Source organism: Rhinolophus sinicus, linkage group LG16, assembly GCF_036562045.2.
Source record: "Rhinolophus sinicus isolate RSC01 linkage group LG16, ASM3656204v1, whole genome shotgun sequence".
Lineage (NCBI taxonomy): Eukaryota > Metazoa > Chordata > Mammalia > Chiroptera > Rhinolophidae > Rhinolophus > Rhinolophus sinicus.
Genome location: NC_133765.1, coordinates 7,371,630 through 7,389,405, shown reverse-complemented (window position 1 = coordinate 7,389,405; position 17,776 = coordinate 7,371,630). Strand labels below are relative to the sequence as shown.

The 17,776-nt window shown below is 43.8% G+C and overlaps 1 protein-coding gene across 8 annotated transcripts in view; it reads left to right on the top strand.

The window, feature by feature from the left end:
- The window catches only part of NTM (neurotrimin), a 1,000,590-nt gene extending 984,601 nt beyond the window's left edge, over window positions 1-15,989 (top strand). For 4 of the 8 annotated variants that reach the window (XM_074321813.1, XM_074321812.1, XM_019711775.2 and 1 more), the window contains 3 exons: window positions 1,665-1,700; window positions 7,083-7,115; window positions 11,953-15,989. In XM_074321813.1, coding sequence (XP_074177914.1) covers window positions 1,665-1,700; window positions 7,083-7,115; window positions 11,953-12,050 — 167 coding nt within the window. In that variant the 3' untranslated portion in view covers window positions 12,051-15,989. The remainder of the gene's footprint in view (window positions 1-1,664; window positions 1,701-7,082; window positions 7,116-11,952) is intronic. The other 4 variants (XM_074321816.1, XM_074321814.1, XM_074321817.1 and 1 more) reach the window with 2 other exon arrangements.
- The last annotated feature ends 1,787 nt before the right edge of the window (window positions 15,990-17,776 follow it).

Genomic DNA, 17,776 nt, shown 5'->3' with positions numbered 1-17,776 from the left:
CGTGCCCCTCCTTCCCTTCCCTTGCAAACCTAAGGCTTTCCCTGGTTCTCCCACCCACCTCTCCAAAGCCCTGCTTTCCACCCTCAGTGGATTCCTACAAACAGTCTGCCTCCGCCTTTGACCTCCTCACTTCTGATTTGGATGCATGAAATGATTTTGCAATTGTCTTCATCACTACTGCCCAATGCCCTGGCTTCTTTCCCTTCAGTCATCTTAAGGTGAAGATAGGGATAAAAAGCAAACTTTAAGAGTGAAATAACTGGCATTTGTGCAAGAAATGCAGTGAAGGATGTGTCATAAATCTGCTCTTTTCAGCAGACCTATGGGTGGCAATTAAAATCTCTGCCCCACCCTACCCCACCCTCACCTTTGATCTGTCAGCATTCACCCTATATGGCATTTGGGACAGTCCTACAATTGCCAGCTTTCTGGAGTCCAAGGTTCTCTAACAAATACATTAAAAAGTGAGAGTATGTGTCAAAATAAGTTTAAAACATCTGGGTAAAACCAAGATGAATGTGGGTTGTCCGTTAATGCAGGAAGTCTCTGAGCCTTTACATGCTAAATCCCTAAAAGGGAGAAAAGTTTGTGGCATTTTCCAAATTTAATCACACAGACACCAGTATTTTAGCCTCAGGTGAGAGAGCATTTCTGGGGAGCCTGTCACAGAAATGCTGCAGAGGTGACATGGGTCCATGGAACTAGTGAAATCCCATTAACGTGTAGGGTCCAGCCAAGGCCAGTACAGACATTGCAGCCCCTAGACTCACTATTGAGGCTCACCATCAATGAGGCCTTTCGACAAATATCACCTTATTGTGGAGTTTTCCATTTCATTTCCCATTATCAAAAGACCGCTCAGCTTAGGTCCATCAAGCAGGTTGGAAAGCAGTCTTTACTTTTTGCAAATATACAGACTTTGTGATGAAGTTTATTCTTCCAGTGCATCACAAAAAGCCAGCTAAATTATCTTTATTTTACCACCAACTTGCTCATCAACTGCACACCCTCTCCACTTGACCTGAAAGTTGAAAAATAAGGAATGCTGGTGCTGGGAGACTCCTATTATGGCCACTATCTTTGAGGGTAGTTAAGCCAAATGGGAGGTAAGGTTGGCCCTTCTTATTATGGGCCAATAGTGTTCTGAGTACCTGATCCCTAAAGCTGTAGAGATTGCGTGGGATTCAGAGAGTTCTTCTCCCATAATCCTGAATCACAATGGTTCCTGGGGGGAACCAGTTCCTGCTATTGTGCCTTAGAAGCAGAGATTCCTGAATTTAAGCTCCCAAAGTGAAACAATGGAATGGGGATGTGAGACAGAAATCTCACCTGAAAAAGGACTTTGGTCCTTTGTTACCACTTCAGTACCCAACTGAGCATAAATTAAGGATAAATCCATCTTCACTGGAAAATGTACAAATAGCCAGCTCCCTCACTTCCCAACCATCACATCCAAGCATGGAAGCATACAGCACTTTAGTGTTTCTCATGCTGCACCTTGTCCTACCACCTTTGGATTTTGTGTCTTCCATTATTTATTCATTCCGCCAAAAATGTTTGTGAAAGGCAGTATACAAACTATATATGACAAATATATAGCTACTGTATATAATATATGTGTTTGTTTTCATTTTTCTCTCCTGTATGTCCCTCACCTGATTTAGAACTAAATGAGCCTACAAGCTCAACTTTGTTTCAAGGTCAGTATCCCCCTTGCTTTATGGTTTCTCCCCTCCTCCCCTTTCTCCTAGAACCTCCATTCCCTTTCCCTACTTCTCTGTGCATTCCCTGAGGCTCCTATCTGTAAAGTTGATTAAAGGATGTCAGTGGAAGCTAAGGTGGTTACTGGGAGCTGGTGAAACTCCAAGGATAGCTCCCTTTTCGCTGCTCATTCCTTGCCCACACATTCCCAGAAGGGTTAGGAGTGGGGAAAGAAAAGAAACATCATTAATATCTCAAAGCCAGAGACCTATGCTAGGCAAAAGATTGAGTGAGTGAGTCTGAACCAATAAGAAAATAACTCCAACCCAGTGAGCAATTTTCATAACATGATCCCTATTGATGGCCCCTCAGCAAAGAAGGAAACACTAGGTACTTGAAGATTCAAGTATCCCCTGCAATACATCAGCTGGGTCCCAGGGGAGGTTCTCCAAGGGGGAAGGTAGGCATGACACAGCCGACCTAGTGGTCAGAAAGTAGCCATCTCGAGTGGGATGCCATTGAGTTCTATTTGAGAGTTTGACATTTAGTAGTTCTGTGCTCCTGGGCAAGTCACTAAATGTTATTTAGACTCAATTTCCACTTCTATAAAATGGAATAGATCTGCCTTATCTACCTTAGAGTTCTTCCAATTTTCAAATGAGAATATATATTTAAAAGGCTTTGGAAACTGCTAGGTGCATTTGAATCATTAAAGTCCAATCTCCAGATGCTAGCTGAAAGACAAGGGTGTCCCTCGGTGTGACATCGTAGGAGTTCATTAGCTCATTTCTCAAGACCTTTTCTCCAGCCCCTTTACATCCTCTTCCACTTAGGGCACTTCCACATGTAAGACACTTGCATCTCTTGCCTCTGTTTGCACAGCCCTTCAAATTTTCTCAAGGTCTACTAGCCTAGTATGAGTAATTCATTATGACTGTAACTAAGCATTTGAGCAGAAGTGGGCCCAGTCTGAGTGGTAGAATATAACACACGCTGTGTGTGCTGCTTTTCTCCTCCTAAGGGCAGTGCAGACCATAAGCTAGCCCAGCAGGAAGGCAGCTGTGAAGACAATGAGGGGAATAGCTTTTCCCACCTTCCACCCTGAACCTCTGGTCTTTCTCATCCCACCCCACCCCATCCCCATCCTGTTCATCCATTCACATCTGTCTGTGCAATCATTGGAGGATGGCATTAGACTTGGAAGGTAGGGGAGGAGATGAAAGGAAATGAATTATTTGGGGAAGCTGTTTGACAGATGAAGAAACCTACTTCTATCATGAAAAGAAAATGTAGGGCTGCATTATTCACCTTATGATGTAGAGTGTGATTGTGATGAACCACAAACAGGAAAACGAAACAAAGAAATAGAAAAAGGGAAGTCAGTGGAAGCATTCAGGTGCAACTTATGATTCAACTTATGTTTAATGAATGCCTGTGCAAAGCACATTCACAGATCTAAAATAGAGCGCATTAGAAAAGTGGTTAACATAAATGGTAAAAGGGAAGTGTGAGAAACTGGAGCTAAGAGGGTACTGCTAACAGGATGTGCTTTCAGAAGTGACTCAGCTCATTCTGATCACTTAGCTCTTCATCCTCAGAAGGAACAGGAGCTTCTAAAACAGGTAGTGGTTGCTAAGGAGTTAGTATTTAACCGAAGGTGTACTCAATTGATGGAGGGAGCATTGGCCCACACCAAAGACAACAAGAACAACGCCATCCGGAATCAAACAAATCACTACCTGGCCGCTGAGCGCAGGACAGGACCAAGGGACTTCATTCAGGCTCTAACTGCTGAGACGACACTGTGCTGCCTCACTTCCCTCTGCTGCCAACTATGAATGTGGGTGAAAGGGAATGCCAACTCTCTACTATGATTCTCAGATGCTCTCTAACCCTCATGCTTCTTATTGAATAAAGCAATGAGTCAAGGGCAGACGTTGTAGATTGTAGACATCTGGAATATTCCAATATTTGGATTAATGTGGCCTTCAATATAGCTGTTGGACTCTTTTGTATAACTAAGAAATACTTTAGAGATGACAGATCTTGTGCATCTGGGCATTTCCTTCATTTATCTGTGTTCTTTTTACTGCCTTCCTCCTCCTTTGCTAGTCTCCCGGAGAGAACTAACTGTTTTCTCAGGGAATACTTCCAAGTTCCCATTTTATCTCAGAAATACTATGCGCATGGATTTCCACTGACAGGAACCACTTGGCTGTAAGAGAAGTTCTGAGCTATTTTGCTACCCCCCATCTGGATGGACTAGAAAGATTCTTATAAAAGAATTTTATTCCTCCTCAGCATTTTCTGCCATCCTTGAAATATTTCTCTGCTCCCCTTTTGCAAACACAACAGATTGCATGTCACCCTCCCATATTAATATTTGGTGGTGCAGGACTCCTGCCATGATAAATAAGGACTCAGGGATGTGCCACCATCCCTCACCGAACTCCCTCGTAGGCAGAAGAGCGGGGGCCCACACTGCAAACTCAGCGGCAAGGGAACTGTTTGTTTCCCATCCACTGGCCCTTTATCTCCTATCTCCTAGGCATTAAGTCAGATTTGATGGTATCAGTGGGCCGGGAAAGGTCGGCTGATTAATGCCTGTGAAGCTTACAGTTACCATCAAACCGACTTATTAAAGAAAGGAAACTAAAGTAAACTGTATCAGAAGGAAAAAATTGCAGTGGAGAGATGATTAGTTCTTCCCAGCAGAGGACTAAAGATAGTTAATTAGCCCCAGCCATCCAGCCGTTAGCATTTCTATGGCATGTGTTTCTAAATACCAGAAGGTGGGGGGAAAAAAAAAAAAAGCATCCTTATCCTCTTTCTAGAAGGTTTATATGTCCATCCTGACGTGAAACTGGCCCTCCTTTACTTACTATAATCAGAGACAGTAGCCTTGTACTTACTTAGGCACTTGGATTTAGTTTAGCTACAAACATTGCCTTCGGTGGCAAAAATATCACTTTATAGATTGACCAGAGATACTGGCTTGGATTCTTGAGGGGAGGCTGTTTTTTGGTTTTTTTTCTTTCATTCACCCTTTCTTTTGAATATTTTTTTCCCACTCCACCTGGCTTCTCATTAATATATCAACAAAAAGACCATGAATTTCAGTCAAGTTCTTTCCTCGAGGTGAGGAAAATACAGGCTTGGATTTTCAGGGATTGTTAATTTTCTTGATAGCCAAGGCTTGACTCAGAAACTTGCGCTTACAGCTAGTGCTCACTTCAGGAGCTCACGCCCGACTCGTACTTCCGGAAGCTGGGCCCACAGTAATGGCACATCAGGCGTGATATAGAAGGTGGTGTTAGCATTTCTAAGTCTCTACCAAATCCAAGGGACTGGGTTAAAGTGCATCATGAGTGGTTTAGGGTAAATATAAAGACTATCGTGGCCATATTTCCCCCTTGTTGTGGTGAGCTATTAGGCAGGGCAGAATCCCATTCTAGTTAACCAGGATAGTTGAATCATCGCTACTTGGAAAAGCCCAGGGGTAAGTTCTAGCTAAAGTCATGGATGAGTGTCAAATAGTCCTTCACCTATGTGGATGCTAAAGAGTGTTGACCTTCTTTCAAGTAGCAGGTGTTGGAGATTCTGGAAGAAAAAGGACTCTTTTTGTTCCGGATGGAAATAATTAAGCTAAAGTTGTTTTCAGATCATTACCTTATAGAAAGTTACTTTTGGTACTTGCACTACCAGAACTTATACTTTCAATTTATTTCTTTTCCTGATAGTTACAACAAGCCAAACTACCAAATAGTAGAAGCCTTCCTTATGTCCTCCTTCTAGCAGAGTCTAAACCAGCACCCCAGTCATTCTATGAACCCTACACTTATACTGCTTGTGGTTTGGGGTGAAAGGCCTGTGACTACTTACCCCTCCAAGAGTGTCTCTTCAGACTGCCCTCCGTCCTTCCAGTTACCCTCCTTCTTGGTACAGAGAAACTCAAGTCAGTGGTACCTGAATGAGACAGTTCCTGAAAATATCCCTTCCTTTGCTTCTGGGCTGGTTTCTGGAATGCAGCAATCACTCCAAGGGACTGTCCTTGCTAAACACACAGACAATAGGGCACCAGCACTCCTGGCTTTTCTTTGCCACACTGACTTTACATGAGATCTCTGACTCACCCCTTTGATCTTTGATCATAGATCACCGCTTACATTTTTTTTTAGACTGGCTTTTCAGCATTGATAATGTTCTTCCCTTAGATCAAGAAAGAGAGTCTATCTCAGATGCCTTTAAACAGATTGAGAGCTTGAATGCATAAGTGTGTATTCTGATTCTGGTCAAATATTTTAGTTGAGTTCAGGTCAAATTATATCTAGGTTATCTTTCTTTCTACCTGTGAGGAACTTTGCACAGGGAATGGTATCACTTCAGTGCAAGAGACTTTAATGTCATTTTCTCTTTTTATCAGCTTTATTAAGGTATAAATGTCAAAATTGTAAGACGTTTAAGTGTCCATCATGGTGATTTGATATACGGATACATTGTGAAAAGGATTTTTCATCCTCTTTATATCCAAGGTGAACAACTGCAGAGGCCCCTAGCTACAGAGGGAAGTAAGAGATTAGGTTATCACCACGTCAGGCCATCTCATATCATCAGAAAAGGTGCTGTGGGTTGTTCTGAAAGCTTGGAGTTGGGGAAATGGGGATCTATCATGGTCTAGTCAGCAGAGAGCAGCTGAAGTACCACTATTTCCACAGACAGGTCTCAACAAGTTCAAGTGCAATGGCATGGATGCAGGTCTTGTAGCCTCAGGTTGGCCCAGAGAGATGAAGCCCTCTAGGTCAACTTGCTATAGTCTGATTCAGCAAGAAAGTCAGATAGCCAAAGTCTGGGCTCCTCTGGCAAATGTAATCTAGCTCATCAGTGTTTCTGAGATGTACACATTAATTCCAGTCAAATACCTCCAATATAACATGGACACCTATGTTCAAATTACTGTAGTATAATCCATTTGTGTCTGCCAGTTATATACTTATGGCCTATAGACTTCAACTAATTTGGGAGCAGTCAAGTTGCCAAAGAAAGAAAGTTGTTCTACAAAGAATAATTCATTTGCTTGGGGCCTCAGGTTTGAAGGTACACCTGAGTCCCCTGCTAAGACAAGGTAGATGTGTTAGCTCTCTTTGGGTCAGCAATCCAATCTGAACATCATTCATAACTTTCCCCGACTCAACCATTATGGCAACTGACTTCCCAGCAAGCGAGAGGGGTGCACGTATGAGGCTGAGCTGTGGTCAGGACAGCAAGAGGCAAATGCAAGAGGGCTTGGAGTGCCGGCCCCTTTCCCAAAACCATCTGACAGCAAAGCAAGTGCCTCTGACTGCTTTCTCCCTTAACAGTGGCTTGTTTTTCATTTCTTTTAGAAGTAAAAACTACAGGCCTGCCCCCTTGGAAAGGTTTGTATATTTATTTCCTAGGCAGCTATTGCCTTGGTGAGGATGGGGTATGCGAAACTGTCTTCCTCCAAGGTGCTGTCTTTTCTGAGCTAACCCCAGAAAGCAACCCAGTGAGCCCGCTCCCTGACCTTGGGCTATCTCTGTGTCAATTTAGATTAACCTATCCCCATGGACATCCCATTTTCCCTGCGTAGCTTCCACTTGCAGAAGTCTAACTTCTCTGCCGGCGGCACTAATGAACACCTATCAGTTCCGAGAATAGCTCCATGTCTGGGTGCCTCTGCACCAGGCCTGCCTCTTTCCTTGCTTTCCTTTCTTTCCTTGTATATGGATACTCTAATGCAATGATCTTCTTAGACCTTGGCCTTGCATGCTGCCCTTTGCTTACCCCATTCTCTCTCTCTCTCTCTCTCTCTCTCTCTCTCTCTCTCTCTCTCTCTCAACTGGAAGGGAAGTAATGGGAGGGAGGGGAAAGTGGAAGGAAAGGGGAGGTTCTCGTGTGTCTTACTTGGCTACAAATAAAATGTGTCTTATTTGAGGCTTTTATTCTTGCCAGATGTTTCCGATGGATAATCGGCACTCATCACAGTTCTCTGGGACCCTAACTGTCCTGATAATTAGTCTCTTTAGGCCTCCACAGCTCTCTAATGAGATAGAGGCAATAAAGGCATCCAATGTGGAGTGGAGGTGTGGCTGGATGAAGAACAGAGGCCTCATCTATGTGGCCCATGTCACCAGGCAGATGGGCTGAGCTGTCACTCTGGCCAGCACAGGCTCTGGGAGGGCCTTGCTCCAGGATGTCATGATCCACACATACCTGAACAAAAGTTCCTCATGTTTCAGCATTCTTCCTTGTGCTGCTCAGTGTGGGATGGCCTGTGTGTTTCCCACCTTAACCAGTGCCCAGGTGGGGCAGGCCTGGGCCCTTACTCTAATTCACTCTTCATTTTCTGCAAATGAATGAGACACACAAACCAGCAGCTATGAGTTAGTGTAAAGAAAATTGCATTTGAAGATAGAAGTCAAGGAACCTTAGAAAAGTCACTTAAACTCTCTGAGGTTTTCACTTATCAGAATGGAGATAATAGTCCTCACCTAGTATATGAGTGTTCTTTAAGGAGCTGGAACACCTTTTCAAGTGCAAGCACTCTGCCTGAAAACCTAATTCATACGGTTTTACTTCTCCTTGTATATATACTTTCCCTCAACCACAGGGATCTGCAGTGACTTGTATTGGAAATAGTTGGAAAAAGAGGGGAAAGGTGTTAGGAACAGAAAATTGTGGTAAAACAAAAGGCAAGGAAGGAAAAGAGTTTGTGTTGTTGTTGTTGTTGTTATTTCTCCAAGTCGAATCTTAAGAAGAAGAAAAACACAGAGACAAAGTAAATATGGGCATGTCAACATGCATCACAATGTTCTGGTTCTTTCTTTCCTCCAGCAAATGTTTATTGAATACCTGTCATGGGCCAGGTTAGACATAGACCCTACTCTTAAGGAGCTTCGAGCCCAGAGGAAGAAATCCAGATGTTAGACAAATAAAGAGAACTAGAACAGTGGGTGGTAGGCATTTTAATATTGGGATGTATGTAGTGCTGTAGAAACAAACCACAGCAAGTCAAGGGAGGCTGCCTGGAGGAGGTGACTGGGGGCCAGAACAGAACCTGGAATAAGAAGGAGGAATGAGTTGAGTGAAGAGAATTTCAGGCAGAAGGGTAGGGGGTATGAAGTTGAGAAGGACGGAGAATATGGCTGGGAGAGAAAACGTGTGTGTGTGTGTGTGTGTGTGTGTGTGTAAGTGCATCACATGTGCTTATGGTGTATGGAGTTAGGGGCAGGGAGAAACTGAAGAACACATGGCAGGAAGAGAGGCTACGGAGGCAGATAACCGAGCAGATTATGAAATGCGGCGTGTTCTACCAAGTCACTGGGAAGTTTTGTGAAGGCTGTAGGGACCCATCAGATTGGTAGCATGATCAATTTGGAATCAAAGAAACTTTACCCTGGAATCAGTATAAAGAATAAACCCGAGGAGTCAAGGCTCAATCTGCAAACATTTGTAGAAATTGAAAGGAGAGCTGCTTCGGAGTTATTCTTTGACAAGATGTGTGGAGCTCCCCTGTCTCCATTTCTTGCCTCTGTTTCTTCCTCCTCCTGTTGGCTTTGTCCAGGTCAGGTTTCCTGGACATGAAGGATCGGTCTGGGTGAGGGGAGAGAGAGTGTGGAGGGATGGAGGCAGGCTGGATGTAGCCCCTCACAGTGAGTGACAGCCACCCTGTCCCCCACCGCTGGCCTGGAACAGGGGCCAGGAGAAGCAGCGGAGGCCCAGGAGCTCATCCAGAGGAACAGCACACCACAAGGAGGCTCGGAGGCACTTGGCGGCCTTTGCCTTTGTTCTATGGGGAGAGTTTTCTGATACAATATGTCAGGACCCCTGCATACAGTCTCTCGGTGGTGCTTCCCAGCTTGCAGCACAGCCACAAAGGAACTCTGAGGGGCTTGGCAGTGAAACCGAACATAGGGGCCCAGGGAGGACACATGTAGAGCATCCTGGCCATGTGAGGTGCCCTGGGGGCTGTTTGCCAGTCACAGCTGCCACCCCTGTGGGGCTACAGAGTCCTTGGCCTGCAAACAAGGTTTTCCAACTTTTCTTCCATGGCAACCAAGCCAGACCCCTGCTGGACTATATGCCTGGCTTGTGGCATTCTCCATTCTCCCCCCGGAGACTTCCACTGGCTGGGCAGCCCTGAAAGCAGGGAATACAAGGGAGTGGAAGAAAGCTTCTAAATGCTGGAAACTGTCATTTGTTCCCCTTCTCTTTTACCACAGGACATCTTCTTAGCCATGGCCAGTGGGCAGGGAGAGGGAGGGAGTGTGCTGGGATGAATGGGGAGTGGATTTCAAAGCTGTGTGTGAATGTTCAGGAGACCAAAATTGATGAAAGGGAAAAAGAGCCACGTACCAATAGATGACTGTCTGGCCAGACGTGCCACGTGCCAGGCATGCGGAACACATTCAGAATCACTGTGCCACGTACATGAGGGAAGATTGAATGCACCCACTACCTCTGCCCAGCCTAAACATGGGACCAGGCTCCCACAAAGGCCTGTTGATCCTGGGGACAATAGGATCAAACTTTGTGTCTTAGAAACAGCCTCAGGCACAGACAAGGGTCTTATTGTGGAGGATCCTGGAGTGCCCCAGAGCGTTAGGGATTCCTCACAGGAGAGAAACATGACTTGTCACTCTGGAAGGCATTGAGGAGTGGTTTCTCTACTGGGATCCCCAAGAATGCTGGGTAGATAACAGAGTGATGGACTAAAAAGAGGGACTTCCTGGCAGATGCCTTCAGTCTTGTGTTGCCTGAAAGTTCACCTCTGCAGGATGGAGAGTAGAATAAGCCTCCCTTGTGCTTCTTGTCAAGAGAACTCGCACTACCAAGAAGTTCTGGCCTTCGGAATACTGCGACCCAGACAACAGGGCCACATGTCGTTGGAGAACGTGGTGCATTTCCAACTCATGTCCATTTAGCACTGACCCAGAATCAGAGATTTGCCCTAAAGGTCTAAGAAATTAAATCAAATGAGCAGTGCTTCCAAGCGTGAAGCTCTAGGACTTGATGGAATAATCACGTATGGAATCTGGAAGCCCGGCCTGATGCTGACCTGCATTTAGCTGGACGTGTCTCCAACACCCAGCACCCCAGTCAGGCGGGCAGGCTCTGCCTTGTTCCTTCACTCCTAGTGAGGACGTGGACTTACTGTGGACACCACCTCTAAGTACTTCCGGGAAATTCAACGCTACAGATGTGCCAGAGCAAGTCCAGGCTGAGAAGGTGCCCTACTTCATCGGGTCCCTAAGTCATCTGGGCACCCGAACTTGTGTGTACTGTTCATGAATCATGGTTCCATGGGTTGTGGGCGTTCTTGACCACCTGGTTGAGGTGGCCAGAACACTTTTGTTTCAGAATACTAGGAAAGCTGCTGGGGAATTTTATGACCTGTCCTATTTGGCTTCATCTCAAAGAGCATCTGTTAGCAGGCTAGATTGGTGTGTGCTTTGTATGGAAATGTGCCATCCATCTCCCACTCACAGACATACTCCATGGCAAGTTGTGCATCGCAACGTTCACATAAACCTCCCCTTACTTCCATGGACACAGCAAAAGGCCACTTGTTTCTTTACTTGTTCCCACCTCCACTTCATATGAGCTGGTTTTGGCTTTTCAGGCCTGTGATGCTAGAGCTAGGTCTGCTGTTACCAAGGCCAGATGGGGAAGAGGCCAAGTGCTCCAGGTGGAAGCCCAGTCCCCTGCCCTGAGATGCAGTGATTGACAGAAGGACGCTGAGCCCCACGCAGCAGCAGCAGGGAGGCAGATTGTGGCGTGCAACAGGTCCTTTCCAGAACAACAGGTGGAATAGCTGGAGGGTTATGTGAATGTTTAAGGCAGGCAGTACTCAGAACTGGTTGGGTGATAAGGCAAATAATGTGGGGTCTTACTTTATCCAAGTTCTGTGTAGGATATTAATTAATCTGCTACTTCTTCTTGAGCTTGACCCTGAACCATGGCCTTAGCATGTTATGACACAGTAAAGGAGTCATGGCCACCAGCATATTTTAACTTGAGCCTCAGGTTCTCTCCTGGCAAAGGAGGGCTCCCCATTATATAGTGTGCATCCATGGACTCAAAACTGTAGAAGGTCTATTTCTAAGCAGCCCCCTACATATGGAGCTGGAAAAACGAATGCTCCCAGTTAGAGAGATGCCTCATCAGAGGCGAGGCCTAATGACAGTAGACTTCTTATATTAGCTGCTCCTGACAAGTGTGTTCTCTCCACAGGCCCAGGCGTAGTCAGTGAAGTGAACAATGGGACGTCGAGGAGGGCAGGCTGCACTTGGCTGCTACCTCTCCTTGCCTTCGTACTCCTCAAATTTTGATGTGAGTGCCACTTCCCCCACCAGGGAAAAGCTGCCGCTACTGCAACCACCAACACTACGGCAACGGCAACTCCGACAGCAGCAAGAGCAAACCTGTTTCTAAATAAGATATAATCAAATGAAATTCAGAGAAACAGAGCCTAATGGGACAAAAATTCGAGGGAGGGGAACAAAGAATACTTTGGGAAAACACGTTTAAAAAGGAAATCGAAAATCAATCGACTTGCAGTCCTTGCAGATACGTAGGTACAGCTGAGTTTTCTTTTTTTCCCCAATGGGAGCAGCGCACACCTGGCTTTGGACCCGCCCGCAAGCTGCACTGCGTGACCTCAGGTGGGCTAGGGCGCTGCTGCTCCACCCACTAAAGTGCCCCCAGCAAGGAAAATTCTGGAGTCGGCTACCCCAAATTCAATCAATAGAGACGAACACATAGTGAGACGTGTGGCCCAGATGTGCCACTGCGGGCCCTTTTGTAGACTGTGCCACTATTGTGTGTGTTATGAAACGCAGATTTAAGAAAATAAATAAATAAAAAGGAAATTAAACGACAGCCTGACAGCTACAAAAATCCCACAATCAACAGTCACAAAAATATTATTAAACTTTTTTTTTTTCATTTTACTACATGGACATCATGGATAATAAGGGATTCTGATTCATTATTAATTTTATTAATTATATTTTCTGATATGAGTCTAGAACTTAGTGCAAAAATAAGACAAAACTAAAAAAAAATACACAAATGAAAGGGGTGAAGAGAAGTATGTTTGTTAAACATTATAAATGAATAGTGCACTTCTTTGCTAGGTTTACAACTGGTGGACCACACACCGGGCATTAACCACCTGGTGAGGATTTGGCAGATCCACCAAAAATTCACATACAATTTAACCAACATTTCCACCAGCGCTACAGATTTCTCCTTATTCTGGCATTTAATACAGACAACACTATGCTTCTATGTGCTGTTTAGAAATGGAAGGGTGATCTGCACTGTATCTTGAGTTTGTTGGCTATGCTTCTTTTGATGACATATATTATACAGTATATATATATATATATATATATATATATATATATATATACATATATATATACACACACACACATATATTTTTTTTTGTTAGAGTTCTAGCCATTTTATTTCTCAGCAGGGTCCTTTCTCAGACATTACTGCATGCTGTATATGGTGTTAGGTGTGTGTTGATCTTCTAAAAGATGATAGAGTTTACTGGTAATTGTGTACTCAGCTCCTGCCATTTTATTTCCTTAGTTTATTTACATGTCAGAGACATTTATAAAAAGAGAAAAGAGAAAAAAGAAGAAAAAAACAAAAAACACTAATACCAGACGCAGCATCTTTTCCAGGTGTGGCTCTCAGAGGCCATCACAGGCACCTTGTTTCTCCATCATGAACAAACAAGCAACTGAACCAACTAAACAGTCAGTAACCACTTGCTTTAGCCCATATGGGAATCTCTGATGCCTTTGTGACCACTGGAGAATTGAATCCTCTTGGTTTATTTTATTTAATTTCTCACGTTTGTGTGCGTGTGTATGAAAGAGAAGAAAATGCAGTTTTTAGATAACATTTTTCCTTCCCCTGAAGTCTGGGAACCAGAGAGGCCTCGGGGAGGGGTCCTGGATGTGATGAGGGAAAGTGGGATTGGGGGAGGGAGGGGTTGTCTCTGACTTGACATTAAAAAGTGTTCCATGTCCCTCTTCACCTGGTGTGGTACCTCATTCTCAAGGGAGCGGGGGTGAGGGGGAGCAGAGCCTGGCTGGCTCAGGTGTGAAGAACATGGAGGGGGATGGGCTCCTGACTCAAGCTACTGCTCTTTAGACCCCTCCATGGGGTGAGTGGGCCTCCTTCTGTGGTATGTGCTCTGATGACAGTCAGGACAGTCAGAAAACCACCTCCATCCTCCTAACCAAAGTGAGGGTGGGTGGGTCTCATAAAGACTTTGTCCCCAAAGCTTTCAGAAGGTCCTGGATGAGGCTGTCAGCTTCCTACTTGTGTCCAAACACTCCCCCTCATAACCTGGGCAAAATGTCAAGTCCAGTGAGGGACAGGCTTTTACGTGTGATTATTTCTAGGAGGCAACATAGTGCAGCTATCACACACACACACACACACACACACACACACACACACACACCGAAAAATCAAAAAACAAAAAACCTTGAAACATAATGGGTTGGTACTGAATAATCCCAAATCCTATCAACCAATGTTTTGAGGACTCTCTTCCCTCCATACCTGCTACCCAAAGCTTGCCTCTAGCCACAAATTAAGAGGAAAGGTAGATTTTAATACAAAATAATATTCAAATAATTCTAAGCTGTTCTGATTGATTTGGGGAATTAAATAGTAGTTAAAGGTTCACTGAGACAGAAATTAGGTCAGAGCTGAATACTCAAGATTTACTACTGTACTTAAGTCCTCAGGGGTCAATTCCATCTGAGAAGAGTAGGACATATTTGTAAAGGACTCGATTCATTTCCAGTGGCTACTAGCAAAGTTGAGAAAAGTTTGTTGACTTCATGTTTGTGTGTGTGCCCTCTGTCCTTCTATTCCCAGCACCAGGTGCCAGGTACCCCACTTCTTCCTGGTAGCACGGTTGGGAACAGTCTGGCCAAGCCTCACAGGTTTGGGCTGAATTGGTATCATTCTTTCCTTATGTTCCAGAACTGCGAAAGTCAAGGGTTTTGTGTCTGTTTCCAGGCTCTCTCGTGCCTGGAACTTCCACAGACACTGACCAGAGAATTTGGGTGCAGACCATGGTTCCCTGGAATACAGTGGGAAAACACAGGTCATTTCCATATTGCTAAACTTGAGCCCAGAAACACCTCTGAATAAAATACACCAAAGCGTCTGCAAACAGATGCTTCCTAGGTTGTGCTGGGACAAGAGAACACAGTGGCACAAGACCTCCATCTGATCAAAACTTTCTCTTTCATATCAACCAAGCATGCGTTGATCACTCCATCACCATCCTCCCAGGAGTGACTGGTCAGTCACCTTGATTGACAATGTCAACTTTGTAAAGTGGCATTCATGAGGAAGACTTCATTTTACCTGCTTGCCATCTCAATCTCTCTTCTTGCCTTGTGGACTTTTAGAGCTCCGTTTGTTCAAGAGCATGCCCCTTGGAGAACCAGCTCTGCCATGGATGAGGAGTACATCAGATCGGAGAACTCCTATCCTACCTCAAGAGGGGTTTCCTCTCATCTCCTACTTACTGTGCCACATGAGCCCCAATCTGCTGAATTCCAATCTTTAAAGGGAGCTTCTAGATGCCCATGAGCAAGGGCCCTCAGCGAGATTTAGAGTTCAGTCCAGGAGTTCATGGCTTTGATAGAAGCTTGTAAGGGCAATCCTCAGGCTATCTCTTCTCAGGAAACAGGAGGTTGGCAAAATAGTGTTCATTAGAGTAAGTAAAGAAAAGCATCCCGAATACTAGCTGCAGTTATTTTTATTGATATGGGTACTGATAGAAGACTATTACTGTAAGCTGGCCTGGATTTCAAATGTACTGGACCCCTGTAGACTTAAATGTAAGTCACTATCATATTTTAAGATTAATCCACTACCCCTAACACTAAGATACTCCTTGGGGAAAATGTGGTTTATGTTTGGCACATTTTATCTCATGATAGCCTTTTGCGGTGGGGAGTAGTGGGGATGTTCAAGCCCTAACCACTCTAACCAAACACTCCTGTAGAATCCCATTCATCTTTCAACAGAATATCTGCTCCACATGTGCAACAGCTCTCAAGTTCCTGTAGTTAAATCTTTCTTCGCAATGCTTCTCCACAATGAGTTTCTATGTCTAATTTGAAGCATTGTGAGTTCTTGTCCACTGTGAGTACTTGTCCCTCTTGACGAGTGGGATTGCAACGCTGGAGCCGTCTTCACAATAAATGACCCACAAATGTCTGTTTTTGTTGTTGTGGATGGTGATGATGGTGGTGATGATAAATGACAGTTACTGTTATTCAAGCTGGAGATAAGTTAGCAAGTGAATTAGCACTAAAATCTGATTGAGGTTTAGCACATTTCGTTGGACTGACCCCATCTTTATCTCATATCCCTGAACCATGAGTTTAGAAGGCAAGATCATCACACTAATCAATCACAGGATTGACCCATTAATGGGTGGATTTGTTTGATAAAAATATAAAATGTGGAATCAACAAGACATCCACAATTTTCTATTCTTATAATGACAAAAATTGGAGGTGCTTTTCACTAGAAGAGAACAATATATACAAAAGGAGACGTGGCAAACTAGACGGTCTCTGCTTATGATGAGCCTACATTGCTCTTGTGCTACTTACTGTTGGCCAGATGCATGTGCACACACCAGCCATTCAGTCTTCACCAGATAAGCAAAATCTGGTATCTGACAGAGGCACTAAATAATAACTCTCTCCAGCATTTTTTAAAACCAAATCCTGGAACTAATTTGTTTCAAAACTTGCTCACTGGGATTTGATTGTACAGTAGCATTTCCTTTGTCATCGTCCCATAACTGCTCAATCAGACCATTCTAAAGCATTAATTCTTACCTCTCTCTGCTCTTAATTCAAATCCTGTTTCCAGGAGTGTCCAAATCTATCTGCCTCCGAGGCAATAAACGCAAATTAATACCCCCATAATTTGTGAGTAACTGAATTTCTGCATCTTCATTCTCATGTCCCTGAATTGCACAACTCCGTATCTTTTGTAGCATATCCATATCACATGATTAGAACAATACGGCTTTCTGTAGAAAAGACTAATTCCTGAGCTCAAGTTAAGATCACTCTTACAATGTATATCTGATGCATTTTGTTGCATTATCTTTTATAAAGGAGGCTCGATTTGGCTTTAGTTTTTTGAATGTTGATTTCCCCCCCATGCAAGTCTCCCAATAACTTGCATATCTGCTTCTGGCATATTGTGAAAGTATATAACTTTTTATTATAGGGATTGTTAGCATTATTTGAAAGTGAATTATTTCCCTGCACGAACTTCCTAGAAATATAAGTTGGCTATTGCCACAGCACTTACCTTGCTTCCAGTGAATCTAACTTTGGAATTTTTAGTATCAGTGCAGTATTTTGGATACCAAACTGAACTAGGTTGTAGTCTAGATCCTATTACTAATTAATTAGTTGGGTTCCTTTTCCTTATCTTTTATATAAGATGTTAAGATGGAAGATTGCTGATCTTTTGAATCTTTAAAAGTCAATTATCCAGTCTTTAGATTTTATAAGATTTATGCAAGAAAAATTTGGAAAATTGAATTTTTGATAAATAACAATTGAAAGTGTAAATCGGGGCAAATTCTAGAGCCAACACATTGTCATTGTTTCTAGAATGGCTTACACGAAGGGAATACATGCAATCAAAAGTGCCATTTCTATAGATTTTTGAAGTCACCCCTTAAGGAGAACTTGAGGAATGGACACAGTAGCCCTTGGAAAAGAGTGTTGTCTAATAAAATACGTAGCTTTTTCTGGAATAAGAATTGACATTAGCCCCAAGCTGCTGTTCAGTTTTGCTCTCTATATGACACAAGTGAAACAAGACAGTATGAACTACCACAGATCTTAAAGTCTGGAGAAGTAAAAGATATTGGGACCTGGCAAAAGTCTCAGAGTTCTCACTAGGAGTATTTGTACATGTGTACGTGTACGTGTGTGTGTGTGTGTGTGTGTGTGTTATTTACTGTAATTAC